This window comes from Gavialis gangeticus, unplaced genomic scaffold, assembly GCF_001723915.1.
Source record: "Gavialis gangeticus isolate Ggan-Ray unplaced genomic scaffold, GavGan_comp1, whole genome shotgun sequence".
Classification (NCBI taxonomy): Eukaryota; Metazoa; Chordata; order Crocodylia; family Gavialidae; genus Gavialis; species Gavialis gangeticus.
Window position 1 is genome coordinate 14,138,836 of NW_017729019.1, and position 22,821 is coordinate 14,161,656.

Here is a 22,821-nt window from a genome sequence, read left to right on the forward strand (position 1 = left end):
ACAACAAACTCTGATTGCCCAACATTTCTAAAAGGCGAGTCCAAATAACAGGGAATTAAACCCACCAGTGAGGCAGCAGGATCAATGCAGTACAAGAAACGGCAAGAGAAGACGAGTCCCACAGGATTTCCAGAGAGTCCTCTGGTATCTTTTATTTTGATTAATGTCCCAGTAATGGATTAGTTTCCTCCGCTCGGTATTATTGTTTCAGGCACCTTATTAGAGGAGCTCGAGAGGGCTTTGCTACAGGGATCAAACTGGCTTGTCTAGTTTCGCTGCAGCTTCCGCCAGCAACTCCAGACTCCCCTCTGACTTCTTCCTGACCGCCAGCACCAAACATGGCAACCCATGCTCAAAGTGAACCCGAGCCTGGGAAAGAACCAACCTAGCCAAGTTCAACGTCTGCTGCAGCAAATCGGGAGAGGCATCTTGCTCTATTAAGCACCCAGAATGCTTGGCTGCAACAACTGTTGACCCTGGCTGGCATACCAAAACCACCATTGATAATACTCTGTTTCCCCAGCGGTAGAAGAATTCAAGCCATTAGCGAGGTGGATAGTGTGGTCTGAGGCCAGTTTCCTAGGGGACAGGCATGGTATAAAGCCCCAGAGGAATGATACTGGACAGAGGGCACAAAAAACAAATCGTTAAGGGGAGGTGATGGGTCCTCTCTAACCCCCTGTGATGTCCTAGGGTAGATTTCCTGCATCAGACATGAAAAACGGGGGCTAGTCATCATGTGCCTGGTGCTATAGGGTGAGGAGGGGAACGTCAGGAAACCGCCGTGACTCAAACCATACACACAAAATGAAAGCGAGACCAAGGCTGTCCCCGATCCAGCCTCTACGGTCACAAGAAAGTGATGCCCAGTCAGTGTATTAGAGACTAATTCCTTCTCCAGAGCAGAGGAAAATGAAGAGACTCCTAAGGTTCCTCTTGTTTCTCCCAGTCTGGTTGATTGGTTTAACCCTCAGCATACGAGCTAGAGTCACCATGGCTGACACTTGGGTCGTACCGGGAATCTGCCCCGTTTCCAGCGCTCAGTAGACAGCCACCAGTGAAGCTCCACCGAGGCAAGCACGGGTACCACCCATCTACAGCAGCAGTGAACTTGGGCAAAGAGCCGTTCCCCCCACAGTGTAGACAAAGAGCCGATATGTCCAGGCCCGTTTGTAGTCTGAGACACACCCGGCGTTTCTCCACCTTTCTTGAAGACTATGGCACCCAAGGGAGAAGCTATGAGTGGGGGGAGCGGGGAGTGATGGGGGCAAGAGCAGCTAGAGACTACAGGAACTAACCTTCTGGGCGCTGGATGCAGGTGTGCTGGTTGTCACTCAGGAAGAAGCCCTCCCGGCAATGGCACTCATAGCTGCCCATCATGTTGATGCAGGTCTGCTGGCAGCCACCGTTCCCCACAGAGCATTCGTCCAGGTCTGAAAGAGCAAGCGAGAGAAAGAGTGAGAGAGCCTGTCATCCCCCCTCTGATCCAAAAACAGCGGCGCAACAGCAGCAACACACCCCAATGCCAAACTGCAGAGTAAGAGCTGCATGCTACGTGATAAATATACAGGTGCTCCCACCCAGAGTCTGGAACGGGAGCTGACGCTGCCTTGATCAGCAGGTGAAAGCAGCTTTCATGGCAATATTACCAACAAGGAAACAGAGGCACGTGGAGAGTGCAGGTTTCATTGGCCGTGGCAAGGGGTTTGGACTCTGGCCACATGGGTTCTGCTCCAGTTGCCATTGACTCGGCATTCAGCCTTGGCCATGTCTCTTCCCCCTTTTAGGTGCCTTGATCCGTCATCTGTAAAAATGGGGGGAGCAGAACACGCCCAGCCTCATAAAACACTTCAGACCTACAAGAGAAAAAGGCACCATTGCCCATTAATAGTAATGCTCTTTAGGCCTCCAAACTCTTCCGGCAGCCAGCAGGCAGGTGACACTCAGTCCTCCACTTTATAGATGGGGAAACCCGAGGCACAGACACAGAAAGTGACTTGTCCTATGTCATACAGGGAAGTTTGTGGCCAGGTTGGTAAAAGAACCCAGGATTCAGACTCCCAGGTCCCCGCTCTAGCTGCAGGAGACTATACGGGCTCTCCTGCTCCTTTTTCTTCCTCCGCAACGGCTGCGAGTGACCAGGCATATACGCACTCCCTGAAGAGCCTCTCGGAGCCTCACACGCTCCATGGCAGGGGCTGCATCGCTGCTGGGAAGTCAAGACATTTAATTTCACCCAGGAGCCTCAACATACGCCATGAAGCCTTGCTTTAGGTGTACACGTTTGCAAATCTTGGCAAAAGTCACCACTCAAGCAACATCTCAGGCCCTTTAAAGGGGCCTGAAAATGCCTGCAGTGTGTTCCCTGGAGTAGGGAAACCTTCACTAAGAGCTTGCTCAGACCATTCATTCTGAAATCCTCAGAAGCTTTGCTGCTTTAATAAAACAAAGCCCAAAAGGCTGCCGGCCTTCAGAGCAGCACTGGCTTAGCACCAGCCTGCCTGGAAGGGGAGCTCCAGGGTCCCCACACACCATCCCCTGGCAAACAGGGAGGAGTGACCTCGAGGGCTGTAGGGCCTGGGTGTTTCCAGAGAACAGAGTCCTCAATGTCTCCAGAACAAGTACAGCACTGGGAGTAGGAAGGCAAGCTCCTCGCTGCTCACCTCCTACTCTCGCCAGACACGGTGGATCAAGCTACTCCTGAGGGTACGGACAGACAAACAATTATACCAAGTTTAAAGTGCGGGGACTTCTGCGTCACCTGATTCATGGTAACTGTTTCATCTGTCTGCTCTGTCCCACGATAAGTGGAAGCTAAACACAGTTAATGTTTGAATACAACAGCTGATCAATTCCTGGGGTTTAGCTCCCATTTTGCAGGGGGAAGAACAGTTAGACGAAACCATTTCAGTGGATCTAGAGGAGACATAAAATGCACTTACAGCAGGCTGCTGGATGAGCAAGAAGTACTCTTCCCTTTTACAACTCCATCTGTTTCACCTGTTCATACCCCCAGGCAGCTAAAGAAAGGGCACGCCAACCCCTTCCTGCGGCAGCAGGTGTGCGACGTGGGGACCTCGATGGAATTCACATCTACTGCAAGCCGCAACCGATTGTCCAAGCCAAATAAAGGATGAGCCACACGGGTCCCAAGGGCACCCAGCACCTACCCAACTATGATTCTGCCTCTGGTCGAGTCATTCCAGGATCCCTACTCATTATGCAGTCCTGGGGACTGAGACTGCTCAATCTAGCTTTTCTTCTCAGTGACCAGGCTGGTATGTGGCATGGGTGCTGGACAGGGCTCCGGTCAGACTGCAGAGCCAAAGATCTCTTTGACCATCTGGTCCAAAATCCTCAGGCTTCCAGGATAGGGCAGTTTCTCCATCTCGGGCTTTTTACTACCCTGGACCTTTTCCCCCAAAGAACAGAGGAGAAATGCAATCAGCCCTCTCTCCCAGCGTGGAGAGAAAGCATCAGGATGAGGAGCGAGAGGACCAGTGCCAAAGAAAACCTCCTGTGAACTCGAGCGTTTCAAACCCAGCAGCTAAGTGGAAAGCTGAGCCCCTTGGACACCAGCAATGAGGCTGTGGAGCGGACTCCGGAAAAGCTGGAATAGCAGGTCGATGACAGCATGTGGAGGGAAGGAATTCCAGATCGGGCCCCCAAACACAAGCACACATCTGAGCAGCTCATTAAAGTGCACACTCAGATATGCACACGCCAGCTCCCCTGCCCAGAGACAGCAGGGTACACCCACCACACGCATGGCATGCCGCCTTACCCCCAGGTAAATCTGCACATGTGCATGTTTGCAGGGAGCGACACAAACTCATCTGTGCACAGGAGGCTCCTACAGGGGCAGATGGGCACAGTCAGACAGAGACGTGCCCCTGCACACACTCGTGCTGAGACAGCTAACCCAGGTACAAACCCTGCCCCTGGACCAGCAAGTGCAAGACTCTCCTAGGGTCAGTCACTCACACTCCCTCACAAATTCGGAGCCACCCTTAGTACAATCCTTACTGGGAAGCACCAGGTGCAATCACTGTCTCGGTGCCGAGCGGTCTGGTTCCAGAAGCAGTGTGCGCAGAGTGAAGGTGGGTCCTTCTGCACCGTGCTAGTTTGCACCACACAAAGATGCATCCCCGAGGCTCCAAGGAGGCATTTAGCTCAGAGCCTGTGGCTGGTCGAGGGACCTGCGCTCAACCCAGCGGACCAGCATCTCAGCCATGCACTTAAACTGAACAGGCATACCTCTGTTGCTTTCTGTTGAGCCAAGATGGCCAGTTACAGGTCCTCAGTGCTTACAGCCCATGGCTGGATTTGGCCTGCAGACATGAGGTTTCGGTGGCAATGGTGGGGGCCGGGTCCTAGCGCTGCCCACCTGCCTCTGACCCAGAGCAGGTCATTCTAGCTCGCAGCCAGAAAAGGTTGCCTCCCCTTGGCTTAAGGCAATGCCACACTGCCCCGTGTCCTGCTTCAACCCAAACCAGCTGGCTGTGATCCCGAAGCAACCACACGGTAGCCAAGCATAGTCCAGCTCAGCAGAGCCCTACAGTACACTGCAGCCAAGAGCTCCCCAACACCCAGGGAGCCCATTTGTGCCATGCAGACTTTAGCCCCACGCCTCCCATCACCTGCAGCACCACTTCCACCCAGCCGCTACATGGCGGTCTCCCATCCATACGCTGCCCCAGCTTGACCTTGCTCAGCTTAAGAAGTCTAAACAGGATCCTAGCACAAGGTGGTACAGGCTGGAAGCTGATAAAGGATAAAAGGCAGAGAGAAGATTAAATGACCAGGGCTGCCGTCTCCCTTGTCCCAGCACATTGTTTCAGACGCAGGAATCTTTGCTTTTGCTTCTCCAGGCATTGAGCTAGCTCCTGCCAGCTGTCTTAAAAAGGAAGACTGGAAGGGGATGCTCTAGTCAGTGGCGGGAGGTTTCTTTCCTGAACACGATCCTAGTCTTAACCACGCTCTGTCCCATATGTGCCCGTAACTCCTTTCAAATCCCTCCCTTATAACAAGAGCTTAACTCCTTGTGACTTCTCCTTAAAACTCAGTGCGAGAATGACAAGGCACCAGTTCAGAACCAATGGCTGAAACGAGACGCCGTGGCCCTAATGCCTATTTTATTAAACGTAACAGAGACGGCCAGAAGCCAAAAGGCCCCCACGTCAGGGCGAGGGCTCAAATTCCTGTCCTGGTTCAAAAGGTTACGTGAGATCTGATGGGAGGGGATGCATAGTGGAATTTCTGTTAATAACATCTAAGTTGCAGACAATCCCCTACAAGTCCCAGAAAGGCCAAGCCTTCCCTCTGCCCCCTGCCCATACGCCAGCGCACATCACATGCCCTCCTCCTCAAGATGTGCCAAAGCGAGCAGACCAGGGAAGAGAGATGGCTGCAGCTGCCAGGCTCACACCCACGCGGCCAGCATTAACTGGCAACGAGGCAGCATTGTCCAATGTCCGGCAGGACACCAGACTAGGAGTTGAAACCTAGGGGTCCCATTTCCCCACTCTATTACTGATCTACTGCAATCCTCCAGGCAAGGCAGTTGGAAACTGCCACCTCTTTAGTTTTCAATCAATTTTTGATTCAAGAAAAATAGAGCAGTTTTCCTTTTGCAAAGAGGTCCGAAAGACCACAGCAGGCCAGAATGTTTCTAATGCCGTGGATTCTTATCTGAAGTCTCTGCATTTATCCTGGGAATCGTGTTTGCGCGCCCAACAGTACTAATCCTGCATGGCAACTTGTGGCACCCCTGAAAGGCTCTCAAGGGAACCCAGGATGCCATAGCACCCTGGTTGAGAACTGCTTCTCCGTGCCGAAAGCGGTCTTCACTGCAAAATAGGACCCAGGAGCTTTTACCTCCACATCAGGGAAGAAGCAGGTGGTAGGACAGCGCTGATCTCAATAGATGCACCTTGATAAAACGGTCTGTCTTGTCTGCACAACGATTTCACACAAGTAACTAGAAATAGAAACACCTTGTGTGTGTGAAGACTTGCCTCAGTTTCTTTGCCTACAAAATGGGGGCAATTACACTTACCACCCTTCCCTTTGAGACTTGCATATTAAAAGCCAAGTTCTCTGCTGGTATCCTAGCAAATCTGCATCAGCTGACGATCTTACACCTGTGAGTGCAAAACACAGTTATCTTCCGGCAAGGTGGCTCCTGGAATCGCTAAGGTGAGGGAACACGCCAGACAGCTGGTTGTAAAGACAGAAGGTATAGGTAAAGACAAATACGGCAGGACAAGTCTCAGACAAGGAGTCCCAGTTTGAATCCCGGTGCTGTATTGGGAGGAGTGGGGGCTAAGCAAATATAACGTCAGACAAGTCTTGCTTAGCGTCTCTGACCCCTGTTGCATGTATGCAGAAGGGGCTGAGAACACTTCTTCACGTCACCAAGGAGGCCATTATTCTTGTAGAGCTAAGAGCCACCAGAAATGGCGCTTGGAAAAACAGCGAGAGATCCAGAACCAGGGGAGGAAGACGTGCTCTGGACCAGTGGGGAGCTCAAAATCAAGGTCACGTTGCCTAAAAGATGAGATGGCCTGTAAGAGGGGCTGTCCTCCACGAGGAAAGAGGCAGTGTCACTAGGCAAGGCAAGAACATGCTTGCCCGAGGCAGGAGAGCACGGGAAACAGCAACAAAGCAGAGCCCATGGGAAGGAGACTTCCTGCTGGATAAACTCATCCCCAATTAAGGGGCTCAGACGTTCAGCCCAGCGCTCCTGGGAGAAGACAGAAGAGGATCCCCGGGGTGCCAGCTCTGATGGCTGCTTCTCATAGACCTTATGCAGTAGGAGGCAGGCCTTCAGCCTCCCATCTCATCGTGTCCATGACAAGGCATGAGGACAGGCTCAGGGTCTACAGGAGGAGGGGAAGAAATCAATGAAACATCCCCCATTCACAGCAGGTCCTCATGAGCTAAGGACTGACAGCTAAAGCCAGCTGCCCTCCACCACCGCTGGTCCCCAGCTCCCTCCAGCAGCCTCCTCTTACCCAGCCTTCCCTCTGCAATGCAGCAGGGATCTTTGTAAACACATGACGTCCACTGCTCTTCATCCCAGCTTTGCTTTCTTTCCTTGGGCTCCTCATCGTGCGGGACAGGAAGGCAGGTCTGCCCCTCCCGCATCTGCTTCCAGCTGTGTAAATCTCCCTGTTAATGGGGAGAACTGCGAAGTCCTGGCGATTGTGCTTAATGCAAAACGCATGTGTGCATAATCTCACCCCCCCCCCCTTTTGATGAGCTCATTAATGACCCCTCTGCAGACGCTAATTAGAGTGAAATCAGTGCAAGGCCATTTCCGTGCCTTCCACATCAACCTGAAGCAAGGATGGCTGCAAATCCCACATGTCCATGGCTTCTTGGCTCCCCTTCTGGGCATCAGCGCAGCAGTTCAACCTCCCTTCTCCCTCTGGCAGCACCCCGCACAGAGGGTGCCAGTGGAAGAAGAGAGTCGGTGATGCCGCAGCGGGGCAGGTGGCCAGGCTTGCTTAGAGCCGTGAAGACAGAGCTTGACAATGGTTTGGATCAGCCGTGGCCGGATGGAATCTGGGGGTGGGACGCGCGGCCTCTTTGCGAGCCGGTGCAGGGTTTGTTTTGGACCGGGAATTATTTACCCATCCTGGTTGCTGGTTAATATCCCTGCTGTCCTTGCTGTTAACTCATCTATTTTGGCAGGTGCAAGGCTGACCTCAAGCCTGACTGGGCAGCTGGGACTCCTGCATCCGATGCAGGCTGGTGCTTCCTTGGCTAGCAGGGCACGCAGGGGAAGAGCAGAGACCACGCACGGGTCTCGGCAGTGGCGGGGCCTGGGTGACAGTGGGTCTATTCCCAGCTCTGCCCATCGCTCGCTGCAAAGCCAAGAGCAAACTGCTTCACTTCCTCATGCCTCAGTTTCCCCAACTGCACAAGCACAGCCAGCGGCACAGAAGGCCCCTTTCAGGACTGATCCGGCTAATGGTTGTATGGGGTACAGCTGCCAGGTCCAACACAGCGTATTGACACCTGCCTTGCTTATCACGCACCCTCTGCAGCTCTGAGACAGCCAGGAGCAGAGAGCCCCTGCTAGGTTAATACACCAGGGTAGCTGGCTTGTGCACCTACCTACCCCAAGGCCCTGTGCCCCAGCTCCCACGGCCCTGCTGGGGACTCCAGGCTGGGCTGGAGCTTCTTAGCACGTGGACTCGCACTGCCTTCCTCGCGCCGTTAAAGATGCCGCCATAGAATGGAGGAGCAGCCCTGGGACTCCGCCACCGCCCACCCGGGCAGTAACAACCCCAGGCCCAAGCAGCGCGGCTACACGGCTGCTGCCAGGGCTGAGCCCGAGCAGCGCGGCACTCACTGATGCTGCCATGGGGATGGGATCTGGGGCCGGCTGCCTCCCCTGTCAGCAATTTTCCCTAATAACATGTTTGAAATATGTAACTGGGAGATTACGATCTCTCAGCACGAGGTTCCCGGGGCAGCGGTGGGGAGAGGGAGTCAGCATTTCCCTGACGATATGTCAGTGTTTAAACAACTCTGAAAATTCCCAGCTGCTGCTGCTGTTAGTACTTTGCAGACGCAACAAAAACAGTGTCTACAAAAAAAACTGTCCCCGAGGTACATTTTTGCATCGGTTTGTACCATGCTGGGTTTTGCAGCGTGGAGGGTGGGCAGATGTTGGGAGATCATGGGAGCTGCCGCGCGGCAGGTTTGTGCCAGGGATCAGGGCACAGTGGCCTAAGAGATGGGGGGAAAACCTGTGGACAGGGGTGAATTGGGTAGCAGAGTGCAGTGCCGCAGGGGAAGTCTGGGCCAAGGAGAGGGCCACACTAGAGAAAGGGGAAGCAAAGCAAGTCCCAGGATAAATCTGAGCAGGTGAGATGGAGCAGGAGGGAAGCAAAGCCCAGGGGCACCCCGAGGAGCAAGGGAGGTGGGAAGCACCGAACATAAGGACAACTGTTGGACGGGGGTAAGCAGTGTCACTGCACTCTCTGCACCCACCACCCTTGCTCTTGATTCTCTGCTTTTCCCAAAGTGTTTCTTCCTCTTGGCCATCTCTCGCTCGGGAGCTCCAAGATTCACTCCCCGCCAGAGTCGCTCAGTGAGATGCCCCAGCAATTTCTGGCTGGTGGTGTCTGTGGGCTCGCTGGGACTTGCTGATGACGAGCAACATGTCTAGGAATGCTACTCCCCAGGGCACTAAGGAAAGCCCGTGACAGACTCCCCTCCCTTGCTTGCTGGAGCAGGAGCTGGGCACGAGAGGCCGTCCGCTAGAGCCTGGTGCCTGCCTGTGGAACAGGACTGCTCCAGACACCGATGCAGAAGCGCTGGCAGAGGGATCCAGGGTCTGTCAAGCCCCGCTCCCCTGATCGCTCTCCCTGGCTTGGCATCCAAGAGCACGACATGGAAGCAGCGTGTGCAGGAAAGGTTTCGGGGGGGTGCCATCCCTCGCCTGCTCCCGGACGCAGCTTTGGGAGGCAAATCTACAAGAGGCTCTCAGACACTGCGCGGTTTTTACGCCAACCAGGATTCATGTCAAGGAGCTGGGAATAAATGGGTTTGATTCCGCTGACCGCCGTGGGGATCACGCTGCACAGACCAGAACTCAGGGTGGCAGGGGGCGTCGGGTTAATTCGTTAGGCCTGCCATTCACCTTCTCAGGCGACGGCAGAAGAAAGAGATGTGCGTCTTCTGGCTTTCCGACTACTTAGACCTGCGTGTCCCGAGCACCCCTTGGGTTATCAAGTTCTCTCACTGGGCTGAAAGGCTGACAGTAAAAAAGCAGCTCACCTTCCCGCAATACAATGTGCTCTCGCGACTTGGGTCTTACTGGCTGGTCTTAGCTCCCCGCAACAGGTGGAGCCAAAAAGCTCCACCTCTTCAAAGGTCCAGCCCCCGCATTTGGGGAAAAGCATGGCCATTTAGTATACTTTCATATTTTTATTGACGTATCAGCTAACAGCCATGACCAAGATGGGTCTCGCTGTGCTAGGCACTGACCAACATGTAATAACTAGTCCATGCAGACGACACCAGCTGCTGGCTTGTCTAAGAGGCTCACCAGCTGTAAGCCCATATTGGCTCTTACTTTATCTTTCCCGAAACCAGTCACACCTTGTTTCCCACTAAGACAGAGGAGTCACATCTGTTTGAATGCAGACTTAACAACAGCAAATGCTCTTGGTGATAAATCCTCTGGTGAAGAAACCCGGCAGCTCTGCCTGACCCTAGAGAAAGGGTGGGCCTTGGACTCCAATAGCTGGACTGGCCACTCAGAAAAGCTTGCATTCCTCTCTGGGACACAGAAGCAATAAACACAACAGTAAGACCTCACAGCTGGAGCATTTGTGCAATGGCATACGGCGTGTCAGAAGGCACGGGAGAGCAGAGGGAACATGGATCACCCCACAGCTCTAAGCTACTCCTCCCTTCCCTTCTGCACCCACATGGGACTGGACACTGAAGGTGGGGGAAGTCCACCAGGGTGGTTCAGAGGCAGGCTGCTCTAGTACAGGCTTTACAGCTGTGAAAATCCAGTCGGTGCATCTGACTCACAATGCAGGGTTAGATCACTGAGCCCAGCTATTACAGGCCTGACCCTCAGAAGGGCTGCACGCACTCCCAACTGGGAGTGAAGGACCCAGCAATGCACAGAAAGCAGTCACCTTTTTACAGGTCCAGGCCCCGCAAAGGCAACCCCCCGACAAGATGCACCTTGCCAGCCATCCTTTTCTCAGCTATTACTTCAGGCTGTCTACAGACTCAGGATGACACCCTGCTGGCAGTCAGATTTTCAAAGTTTTCTCTCTAACTCTGAAAGCTGAAAACGCCCTGTTGTGAAATGGAACCCGAGCTAACACAGCACAGCACGGTCCCTATACTGGGTGCCATGTAGTGGGGATTGTGCCGCTGTCATCAAACTAATAGAGCTGGTCCTACAGCTCAGGTAGCAGACACTAATGCTTTTTGATCCCAGGTTCAGCTCCTGCTGACCACCAGCTCTGGTATATTGTTGCACCAACCTGAGGCAGGACTCTGCAGCACTTCTGTAGCACGGGAAATCGGTTCTAAGGCCCATGGTTGCAGAATTGTGGTGCACACAGGGCCCCATCTAAACCCACCAAACAGCTTGCCAAGGCCTTACCCAGGCAGTTATGTCCGTCTTGGGCCAGGCGGAAGCCATCGTAGCAGGTGCAGCGGTAATTCCCTGGGATGTTGACGCATTCATGGACACAGCCAGCGTTATCGTCCCGCTCGCACTCGTCAACATCTGCAAAAATAGAAGAGAAGGAGGGAGAGTGATGAGACATGACTTCATCCCAAGGCCCAGCTACAAGCTTCGCAGGCTGGGAGGGGGCCACTGTGACTTGTGAACATATGTGATATTCCTGATTGTGAGATTGCATACAGCCCATACAGACTGACAGCTGCGCCCTGTAATCTCTGGTATCCCAGTGTGAGCCATTCCACCCACTACATTTTGGTGCTGCTCATATCCAGCTATTCCCTGGCTTTCTTATCATGTCACTGCGACCAGTATGGAGGAAAGGACAGATGTACCACTGCAACCAAAACAGCCTGCCTGCCACTGAAGTAACTCCTGATGTCCGTATGAATGCACACTTTCTTTTGGACTCTTGTTAAATTCTTGTCCTTAGTCTGAAGCCTGTGCTTGGGTTCACGGCATTGCAGGGGAACGTCTGTCTTTAAGAACTGGTTTTCACCAATTTCTGGTTGCTGCTGTTGAACTTTACAGCGATGTTCCCATTCCTATTCAACTGCGTGCACCTCCCTCTTCCGCCCCTAGCAAATCGAGACTTCGGACCTCAAATTAATTGGCTGTCATCCCTCTAATCTCTTTGTTTGTTTCCCTGCTATTCACCATGTCAGTGGAAGCTGAGATACTCCAGAAACAGGGCCTTTCGATACCCTGAATGCCCATTTTACCTCATTGTTAATGCCCATTAACAAAGTCCAGAAGCTCTGCAGATGCAGTCCTAGTGTGAAAGGAATGGGAGTCAGACTCAAAAAGAAAGCATAAAGGCAGGCAACACAATGGGAGTACAGGAGCCAGCTGCACACAATAGTTCCCAGTGCCAGTCCATGCCTTCTGATGTCCAGTACTAGATTGTCCTGAGGCCAGTATCTCTGCTTGTGGTAGCTACTTTGTATTGAAAATGCTCCTATGGCAGCTGAAAATAAGATGCGATTTGATGGGGCCTTTCAGCTTTGGTAGAGAGGGGGTGCTGAGGTTAAAACACTGTGTTGAAACTCAAAGAAGATGCAAGTTCAATTCCTGGCACTGCCACAGGTTCCATGTGTGATTGTGGACAAATCGCTCAGTCTTTCAATGCCTCAGTTGCCCAATCTGCAAAATGGTGATAGCAATACTTCTGCTCTCATATTTGGACAGTAAGCTCTTGGGGGCAGAGACGCTCTCTTGCGTGTAGTTACAGCATCAAAACCATGGAGCTTTATGTGGCACTGTCACATGCACTAACCCTTCTCTGAACAAGGCGCAGCAGGAACTTCAATCTAGCACTACAGCAGTGCTGGCCCTAACCACCAAGATACCGCTATTCTGATGTCCCTCTCACCTCCATGATGAAGTTTTGGGTCAATGAGAGGAAAAAGCTCCCAATGAAACCTTCATCAAACCTGCATCTTCCTATAGAGAGTTCTGGTATCAACCAAAAAATCCAGAGCTGCTACAGCTGCAGTACCAAGTCCTCAATGAGCTGGGACCATTCAGCTGCCACCCTCCACATTTACTGGTGCTCTGTATCTCCATTCGGGCACTTGGGAATACCCAATGGAGGAGAGGGGTAAGGGCTCGGAGCAGGCGAGGCAGAGCTCTGAGCTGGTATTTGATTTTGCTTCTCAGTTTCACTCCAGTAGGTTCTCATGTCCTAGCCTACAGATACACCTCTGGGTTGCAAACAGGGCAGGAAAATGCTGATTTGTTTAAAACAAAACCCAGCTGATTCTGCTGGAATCTAAACAGAAGCAATCTCTGGAGCACGGCTGATGTGAAAGTATGGGGTGGGGACGCGATGACGGATGCTTTGTTTTTCCAAATGGTCAATTTAGGGTTAGACGCAACCCTTCAATTAGAAATAGAAATCAACCTTCTCCTGGCACCACTGCTGTCCTGAGCTTGACCCTGTGCTGGCAAAAATGGATGCCAGGAGGAGCACAGCAGCAAAGTGGTTAAAGCATCTTGTTAGGCCTCTGAAGGTGTGAGTTCAAGCTCTGCTTTGGACATGCACCAAAGGCTGCTCCCAGCTGTCAATGACTGCCAAGTCATTTGGGCTACGGGGTCAAAAGCAGCAGGACAGGATACTGGTTGCATCATTGGCTCACATGCTGTTGGCTAGAGGACCTAGTATGTCTTGCCCATACAAGCCCGCTGCACTGGTAAGCTTAGGCAGACCACATTTGCTTACACCCCGCAGGACCACAGTAAACAGCATAGGCTGGGCTGGGACTAAAGCAGCACCCCCCTGTTGCACAGCGAAACCCGCACAAACACAGCCCCATCTCCCAGTGATTCCTCAGACTCTGCCACTGGCTGAGGCAGCTGGGCTGCTTACCTTTGCAGTGCTTCCCATCCCCGGAGAAGCCAGACTTGCAGATGCACTTGTAGGACCGGGGGGGGTTCTGACAGATGGCGTCAATGTGGCAATTGTCGGTTCCCTCAATACATTCATCGACATCTGTGAAGGAGGAGGAGGAGATAAAGTAACATTGCAAATACCCGCGCCCACTTGAGATGTGCCAACCTTGCTCCCGTGTTGCTCCTGACGTTGCTCCGCATGAGGTTGGGGTGAAAGATCAGCCTTGGAAGCTGAAGTTCTCCACACAGCAATGGGCCAGCAGTAGGACCGGTCTGCTATGCTTGCTGGCCCCAAAATAATCCAGGCGCCTCAGCTGAACCCCGGAGGGGGGCTCCTCCCAGGGTGAGAATTCAGTCTCCGGACCTCTCGGTCCTTGAGCCCTTGCTAAGGTTGTCAACCACTACTAGCCAGATCCAGTTGACACCCACATCCATGGAAAGACTCCCACTAACTTCAACAGGAGCTGGATTAAGCCTAATCAGAACAGAGGTGACCACACTTCTGCCACGGGCTGTCAGGGGGCTCAGTAAAGGAACCACTGAGGGAAGTGTCTGCGGGCAGTCAGATACACCATCTCAGTAGCCCCTTCTGGCCCTGAAAATGTAGGGGTCTGTGAAACAAGGAAGTGCTAGCATTTAGGGGCTTCACCAACCTCTCAGGAAAGGGATTAAAAAGAAATGTCCCCAAACTACCCCATAACCACAGGGTCTGTTGCACCTCCTTTTGATGCAGTTGGGGCTGGCGGCTATTGGAGACAGGGTGCCAGAGTGCGTCCATGCCATGTCCAGCCCAGCATGGCCCTGTCTGTGCCTTTCAAGACCTGGACTGGGAACTCACTGCATGAGTATACATGCAACAGTAACAACATCTAGATGCCACTGGCTCAGGTTGGATTCAAACCAGCCAGCCGGAGGTGAAGGCTCCGGCTCCGGCTCCAATTAGCAGTTGTCGGAGCCAACCTAATAATCATCATGGTTTTCTATTCTTAGGCAGACAGCTGAAAAATGTAATGAAGGAATGTGAATGAATTAGCTGGGGCCATGTCAAATAAACTTAGGAGCAGGGAGTGGGAAACAGAAGGGCTAAATGGGAAAAAATATGAAGACCTCCTCCATAGCACAGCCACAAAGCCCCCCGCCCCCAGCTGCTCCCCACCCCAGCACTGCCAGAGGCTACCCCAGCCCCTAGGGCCAGCGAACAGACAATGACCCACCAGGCCTCTCATCAGCACTACTCAGCCTGACCCTTCCCATCCCAATGGAGCATCAAGCTGACCCTCGTGTCTAAAGTATCCAAGCAGCTCCCAGCCACCCAAGCATTTTATCCTCACGATGCTCCAGGGGAAAGGGCAGTGCTGCACCCATGCTACCCAGGGCTGAACCGTGGTCTCCTCCTCGGTGCAGTGCTTTAACCACAAGAGCTCCCTGTCCACCTCTAATTCCAAAATCTCCTCTCACCTCCCACACCCCCATTCTCTCCCTCTTGTACCCACTCCCCGAGTCTCACCCTCCATCCCAGCTCAGCCTAACACCCCGTCGCCACCCCCCTTCTTGCACCAGTCACTCGGCTAATGCTGAAATTCAGCACTAGTCGCTCGGCTAACCTAATGGCCAGGGCAAGTGCCACGGAGGGAGGGATAGGCCTGGCTTGCACACCATGGCTCCACGAGGGCACAGCTTGCCAGCTGCCGAGGCCTGACACAACAGGAGGCAGAGGTGCCGGGGGTTTTAATGGAAGTAGGTGTCAGATGGCTATTGACTGCACTGGACTGAAGTTTATTAGCAACAGCTATTCACCTGGCTCGCTCTCTCCTGGCTTTGCTACCTGGTCCCTTAGTAACTAGCGGAGCTCTCATGAACTGCAGCGGGCACATTTGTGCCTGTTAATGGCCCGCTCAGGAAGAGATTTAATGCACCTGGAAGGGCATCTTTTTCATAGCAGAGGGGGAAAGTAGCTTGGCTGGCTCTCCAGCGCTGCCAGTGGCTGAGGGTTACACAGCCTCTCCCCACCAAGCAGTGAGCAAGCTGTCAGCCAGAGTCATTATGAATGGGCTGCTTTTGCTATCTGCCCGGGGGGGGGTCCCATCACTTGTTCCCATCAGAGAGAAAAGAACAGGAGTGGTAAGCGGAACAGTATGAGCTTTTAAAAGGGCTGTGATGGCTACACAGCCCCTGAAAGGGGTGCAAGTCAGTGGAAGTATCTGTCCCTTCTACATACAAGGCAGAGGAATGCTCTGCCACAGACTCCCTGTGTGACCTCGGGCATGTCGCTTTACCTCTCTGTGCCTCAGTCCCTTGTCTGTGCAACGGAGATAACAGCCCTTCCCTTTCTCTCCCCCTTAATACTTGAGAAGCCCATACTTTTCAGTGTTGGTGACTATAAGATATGGGGCAAGGGGAAGGCAGGAACAGTAAATCAGGTCTTCGCCGCAGCAGCACACCAGCTAGTGAGCACACAAGACACAAGCCAGCCCCCGAGTCCTCACCCTGGGCTTTGCAATCACTCTGTCCTTCCCATGCAATTGCAAAAGAAGAGAGATCCCAAGCAGGAGAACAGCTATCAACCACTGATCCCGTTGTCTGTTCTGCCGGCATGAAGGGACAGGTACCCTGCCACTGCCTCAGCGGGGGAATCTTTCACAGGCCTGGCAGACCTTTGCTGTCGGGACTGCTAAAGGGTTGTGCAAAGCCACCCGAGTCGGAGAAGCCACCATCTCAAGCGGGACCGTGATCAATGGGCGTTGTCGCAAGCGTGGAGGTCATGTACCAAGCAAGGGGAAGCCCCTGTTACTATCCCACACTGCCTGTTCTGCTCACTCTTGCAGGGAGATGCGAGTGGCTGGGACTGGGAGGCGGCACGTGCCTGCATTTTATGTAAATATTTACACAATGCATTCATATTTGTTATCTGACATTAGCCATGGCCCGGAGCCACTGCAGCATCCCCTGGGTCGTTAATCACGCGTGCGAATCTGACCCAATGCACTGGAGACAACACAACATTTACAGTGTGGGGTGGGGGGGACTGGATCCAGCTTTCTGCGGGAAGAGTCACTTCCTGGCGGGGTGGAAAAAAACCTGCTCCCGGTGTGCAGGGGGGACCAGTCGGTTTGGCTGGAATCGGCCTCTACCTGCGCTGGTGCAGTTCCCCAGCAGAGGGACTGGAACGGTGTCGGGAGCTCTGTTAAGCCCTTCCTGGCTCGCAGCTCCTGGGTACACAAAGTGCACCGGCTGCAAAGGCACCCTCTGCGCCACAGCTTTCCTGGCTGGTAGCTGCCCGTGCCAGAGCCAGCCTCTTACTCCATAACTCAGCAATCTGAAGCCATTTCCATTCTCTCATGTGAGCGTACGTGTTCGATGGCAGGGTGCACGAAACGTGCCAGTTCCCCTAGTTATTGCTCTGCCTCCGCGGAGGAGGTATGGACCAGCGCTACCGTCACCAGCACGGCCTCCTCCGCTGCCCCCTGCCATCTTTGTTTTAGTGATCTGCTGCAGCGTAAAGCATCTGCGTGTGGTGAAGTCTGCCTAGATCCCCCAGAGATGCTTTCTGGTTCCTTTTCTGAGCCTGGGATCAATTCAATGCTGGGTTCTCCGCTCTGCTTTGCCCCCAGCCTCCTTCCTACCCGTTTCCATGTCGGCAATAGGGTTGCCAACCCTCCCACGTCGGCCGCGGGTCTACCGGAACTGGCATCAATCTCTCGGTGACTATTGAAAGCGAGACGGATATTGTGAACAGGTTGAACAGTACAATTAGTGACATTACATCATGCTGGGGGGGGAAAAAAAATCTCCTGGAATAGCTTCAGTCACAGCTGGTACCCAACGTACATCAGAGCAGCAGCCAGCTTCTCTCAATCATTACTTTTCTGGGAATGGGGGTGCCTTCTGGTCAAAAAATCTCCCCTCTTTACTTGACTCCAACCCCAAATACCTGGGTTTTTTCCACCAGGTCTGGTCAGCAATGCAGTGAGGTCTGAACAAGAAGGAGCCAGCTCGGAAAAAAAAAAGGAATCCCTTAAACTTAGACACAGCTTCACTGCACCTGCAAGGAGACCACCGAACAGCAGCCAAGGAAGATAAAGCTATCCCCTGGGCTGACTGCTGAACTGGCTGCAGGGGACGCTTCAAAGCAAGGCTCTGCGGAGACGGATGGGGAGGAAGACAGACTGCAAGCTCAGCAACGCTGATGCGAGCGTGGGGCGACGCCACGGGTCGAAACGTACTTCGCTCACGCCCCAGCAGAGCCCAGTTCAGGAGCTGGTCCAAAGCTCGGTGCAGCCCAAAGGGGCCAGCAGGGCCAGGCAAGCTCCTTCCAAGCAGGCCCATGCCCTTTACCGTGTAAGAGGCTCTCCTTCCCCCTCGGTGTGCGCCCCCGCACGCACGCGACACACCTGCGTGAGCATCACTTTTAAAATTAAAAACGTGTGTCAATAAAAGGAGCGGAAAAGCCTGCGATCGCCCGCAAGAGTGTAAAGTTCACTCCTCCCTGAGTCATATTTCCCGGCTCTCGGCAATAGCTCCGCGGCTCCCACACAAGACCGTACAGAAAGCTCCCCAACCACATTTCCTACAGGAGACTAGGGGTTCACAGAGATCTTGCCACTGAACGGGACCGGCTCCAACCCCTCGGAGATACTGAGCCAGGGCTGAGGCGGCGGTCGAGGGTTCCCAAGTTAAGGGCTAATGTTCACTGCAGGGCACACCGAGCCCCCCCCTTAACCTTTTCCTTCCTCTACAGCACGGTTGCTGCTGCCCGCAGCGCTCCGCAGACCTGACACTGCCCCTCGGGAGACTGGGGACCCCACAGTCTTTTGGAAAGGACGGAGCTGCCTCTTAATGCAGACAATGGCGTCTTGTGCTCTGGAGAGCCACGGCTGCGATCGGCTGCAAACACCCTCTCAGCCAGTACCACAGGGCTGGGAACCAGCTTGGTGCCTGCCACAAGGTGAAGGGGAGGATTCACAAGGCTGCAGCTAAAATGCTGCTCGTTCAAAGAGCCATTCAGCGCAGGAGGAAGCGCTGGAATTACCATAACTTACCATTCGGCATAGCATCCAGCTGCAATTAGATGTTCAAAGGAAAATTCAACTCTACATAACCTTTTTCATCTCATTTCAAGGGAAGCTAAGAATAGCACCCTTTAGTGCTGCAGACTCCACTGCCACAACACAGATGCTAATTGATTACGTCCTGGAGAAGCAAAGCAGCAGCAGCACGGGCCTGTGGACGGGGAAACTGAGGCACAGAAATAAAGGCTTGGATTTGATGAACATTTACAGTCTCACTGGATGTCAGCAGGAGCTGTAGGTGCGGGAACAGAGGCACACAGATCTCCTAATCCCATTTTCCTTTGAAGCATAGATCCATTTTGGACTTTACCCCTTTTTACCCTTCAGGCCAGAAAACCTGGAGGGTTAACATGAGGTTGCACAATCTATTTAAAAGTGTTCAGGTTAAAGCAGACACGTTTCTTTGTGTAGATGCGATCTCTTTTATTAGACCAACGGAAATAGTTGGAAAAATTCTTCTTTGCAAGCCTTCGGGTACAAATGCCCTTCGTCAGGCTGCAGGTTAAAGCGAGCAGCTGCTCCACGGCCGCGGGCAACACCAATCCCCCAATGACTTCTGCGGGATTTCTGCACGCTCAGCACTTCTACAAACCAGACCCCTTCTAAGCACCCACGTACAGATTTAAGAGCCTCACTTTATAGGCACCGTTGCTAGAAGGTTTGGGCATAAGCAACTTGGAGAAGGTCATTGAGGAAGTCGGTGTCGTAAGTGGGTTTAGCATACAGGCGCCCCTTGAGCTGTCCTTGGATCCTTCCCCTCCTGCCTCGACAGCTCTCAGGTAGAAAACATTTCTTTACCCACACTTCGGTTGCCGAAAATTTGACATTTTCAAAAACTGAATTCACTCTCTTGATATTTATATAATTGTATTTGTGGTTCTCACCGTTGTTAGACTCGAGGGACCTCTCAGAAATGCCAACTCTTAGCTTGTGTTCGGTTTTTGACTGTGGAAATCAAATGCAGCAAAGAGATCCAAAAGCCCACAACAGATCAGCACGCTGTGGACACTCGGGATTCCTATCTGAAATCTCTCGGTTTATCTAGTGAATGGTGTCTAGGTGTTTGCACACCTAACAGTGCTAAAATTGAGCTGCACCCCACAGCAACCCTGGTTGAGGCACTGATTTATGCTCAGCTGGGACCTGGATGAATCCCATTCTGCTGTCCAGTTTCAATTCTAGCTTGCTCAGCACAGATGAAGGCAGACTGGATTGTCAAATCCAGCTCTTTCCTGTTGAATTTTTCATTGGAATTCTGTTCAAAAAGTTATCAAAATGTTTCATTTTTTTTGCAGGGGTGTAGGTTGTAGCCATGTTGGTCTAAGGACAGAGGCAGACAAGGTTCACCCAAAGAAGCTTGTCATTTTTTTGCAGGATTTTTTCAATGTCATTCTTTAAAAGCAAAGATGTTTTAGATTTCTCCTCCCCCCGCCCCTTTTTACCACTACTCTAACACCATGAATAATGCCTATGGTCACACACAGAGTTTTCTATTTTCTTTTTCCATTCTGCTAGCTTTTCAAAAACTCAAAAAAAGTTGCATGATAGCAAAAGTAGACATGAAAACTCTTCCAGATTTGCCATGTTGTAACCTCTTAAAAGTTGGAGAAGTTTTTAAAAAGTTGCAAGAAGGAAAAAGAAAAAAAAACACAGGGGGGGAATGGGGAAAGACTCCAGAGACAATTCATAAAATAGCAAACAATGGAGAGAAAAGGAAATCAAAGACATACAAAATCCCAAATTTCAGACCAACAAAATTGTGGAATAGTAAAATGCTGAAAAGAGTACTATTATAAACTGCGATGAAATAAAACCTTCTCTTCCAAACAAAAAATTCAGTTCATTTCCTTTTGAAATTTCTCGCTGAAAATAGCATGTACCTAGAGAAAAAAATGTTTTCAAGATGCAGCCCCCTCCATGTCTCGGTAGGAGAGTCTTTTTTTCAGTTAACAAATTTTGCGAGCTGTAGGCAAAATATTGCTGTTTGCGTTTCCAACGCTTTGGACGGCAGGAAAGATTCAATTTTGAAACCATCTGAGCAGAACGTTTTTGAAAAAATCCTATTAACGTTCTGCTCCTGTTCGCTCTTGCAAACTCCTCTCTCACGTGTAAGACGCAACTTACTTTGCCGCTGTCCCTTTTATAAAATAAAGTCCTTTTATCCTCAGCTCCCAAATCCAGCCTCCAGCTTAGATTTTTCTGTCACTGCCTTCAGAGACTTGCCTGACATGGCTATTGCTGCGACTGAGCAGCGGGCGTTTGTCTTTGGGGCCAGTCAAGTGGTCTGGTTTCACTTGGTCTTGCACGAACAAGAATGAGACAGCGCTGAAACGATCAGAAGTGGGTTTCTAGAACTGGGGCCCAGAGACCCCTGGGTTGGGTTTTCCCGTGGTGGCAGGTACCTACATACAACTCCTGCTGAATTCAGCTGGAGCTGCAGGTGGCTCAAGATCGGGTCCAAGCTTGCCAAAAGCCCGAGGCACTAAGAATGAATGGACATTCAGCAGGCATGTTTCTTTGAGTAGATGCAAGATCTTTTATTAGGCTGACTGAGTAGTTGGAAAAAAGTTCTTAGCAAGCTCTTTTGCCGTTTGCAATGGGCAGTCACAATACATCAGCCGTGACGCCAAGGCGGAGATGCCGCCGCAAAGCTCCGGGAGCAGCTTTCTCTAGCAGCAGCGTGCTCTTCTTCGCAACCCCATCTCCAGACAAAGCCAAGCTCATCAGACTAATTAGGTTTAATTCAAGTGCAGAGTACAGCACCTGATACAAAGTTTCACCTTCCAACTATTCCCTGGCAATTGCATAGCCCAGTGATTCACCTGCCAACTTAACTCCCAGCTCCACCAGACAGGTACCCTTTGCTTATTTGTACTGCAAACAAACACGGACACCACCTCACTTCTCCCGGGGCTCTGGGCGCAAATTGAAACTTCAATACAAAAATCTTTATAAGATTAAAAACCCAGCGCACCCCACCCAACCACCCACACACAGACTTCTCAAGAGACCAAAGCAAAATCCCCACCCTGCCTGCAAGCTAAGAGAGAGATGCCTATCCTCAGCCCTCCCCAAACACCTGCTCGGCACGAGGGGTTTTGGAGAACACCCAAACGGTCAACACAGTTGGGCTCTTTTGGATCAAGTGTGGGGAATGACTTCCCAAGTCAAGGGGCCCCCATGGAAAAACATCTGGCCAGCAGCTCTCCCCACATCTCAGCCAGATCCTCAATTTTTAATGCCTGTCTCCACCGAGCCCAGCAGCCGGTGGGTCCAAGCCTGGTGTTATACTGGGAGGCAGAGAGGGTTGAAGGAAGTGTTTTGCACCTGGGGGGCATGGAGAAGTGATGAGGTCTTCTCCACCGGCCCCTTGAGTCAGGCACTAATGGCTGTCCAGCCACAAAATGTCCTGGGAAGCTGCGCCTGCAGCACGTTGCTGGGGCCAGGGTCGCTCAAAAGTCAGTGGAATCATCTCTGCTGCTCAGGTCTTGAAGGGACAGCAGAGGAGAAGCAGAAGAGGGGGGGAAAATACAAGGGGAAGGTTGTGCTGCTCGCTGAAGGCATGGCAGCCCCTGCCTCGGAGCGCCGCGGGGGCTCTCTGCAGAGAAGCCGTGCCGTGGCTCTGGAGAGGCAGCAGCGGAGCAGAAAGAAAAACAAACACCACGGATGCGGGGTCCTGGAGCCGACATTCTCAAACTGCTGGGGCAAGAAGGAAAATAAATACAACAGGAAATGCCAGGCTAGCAGGGGCTTTGCACGCTCCGGTCCTGAGCCACCATCTAGCCTCTGTCCCCCACTTAAGCCCACGGAGCTGTCAGGTGGGTGCTCGTGCATCCACAGGCCTCTAGCATGACTGCCACAGTCTCTCCTTTCCCCTAAGTGGTCCCGTGGCTGCCCCCGGTATCCGACTCCGCTCTCTTCCACCACTTCATAGTTTCATAGTAGGTGGGGTCGGAAGGCACCTGAGCAGATCATCGAGTCCGACCCCCTGCCATGGCAGGAAAGAGCGCTGGGGTCAAACAGCCCCAGCAAGGTGTACATCCAGCCTCCTCTTAAACAACCCCAGGGTAGGAGCCAGCACCACTTCTCTTGGAAGTTGGTTCCAGATCCTAGCCGCCCTGACAGTGAAGT

General features: G+C 52.4%; 1 protein-coding gene across 9 annotated transcripts in view; it reads right to left on the reverse strand.

Annotated features, from left to right (window-relative positions):
• Positions 1–22,821, reverse strand: part of SCUBE3 (signal peptide, CUB domain and EGF like domain containing 3) — a 110,655-nt gene that overhangs the window by 66,587 nt on the left and 21,247 nt on the right. For all 9 annotated transcript variants that reach the window (XM_019514147.1, XM_019514150.1, XM_019514149.1 and 6 more), the window contains exons 2-4: positions 13,599–13,721; positions 11,150–11,275; positions 1,299–1,433 (exon numbers count right to left, since the gene is read on the reverse strand). In XM_019514147.1, coding sequence (XP_019369692.1) covers positions 1,299–1,433; positions 11,150–11,275; positions 13,599–13,721 — 384 coding nt within the window. The remainder of the gene's footprint in view (positions 1–1,298; positions 1,434–11,149; positions 11,276–13,598; positions 13,722–22,821) is intronic.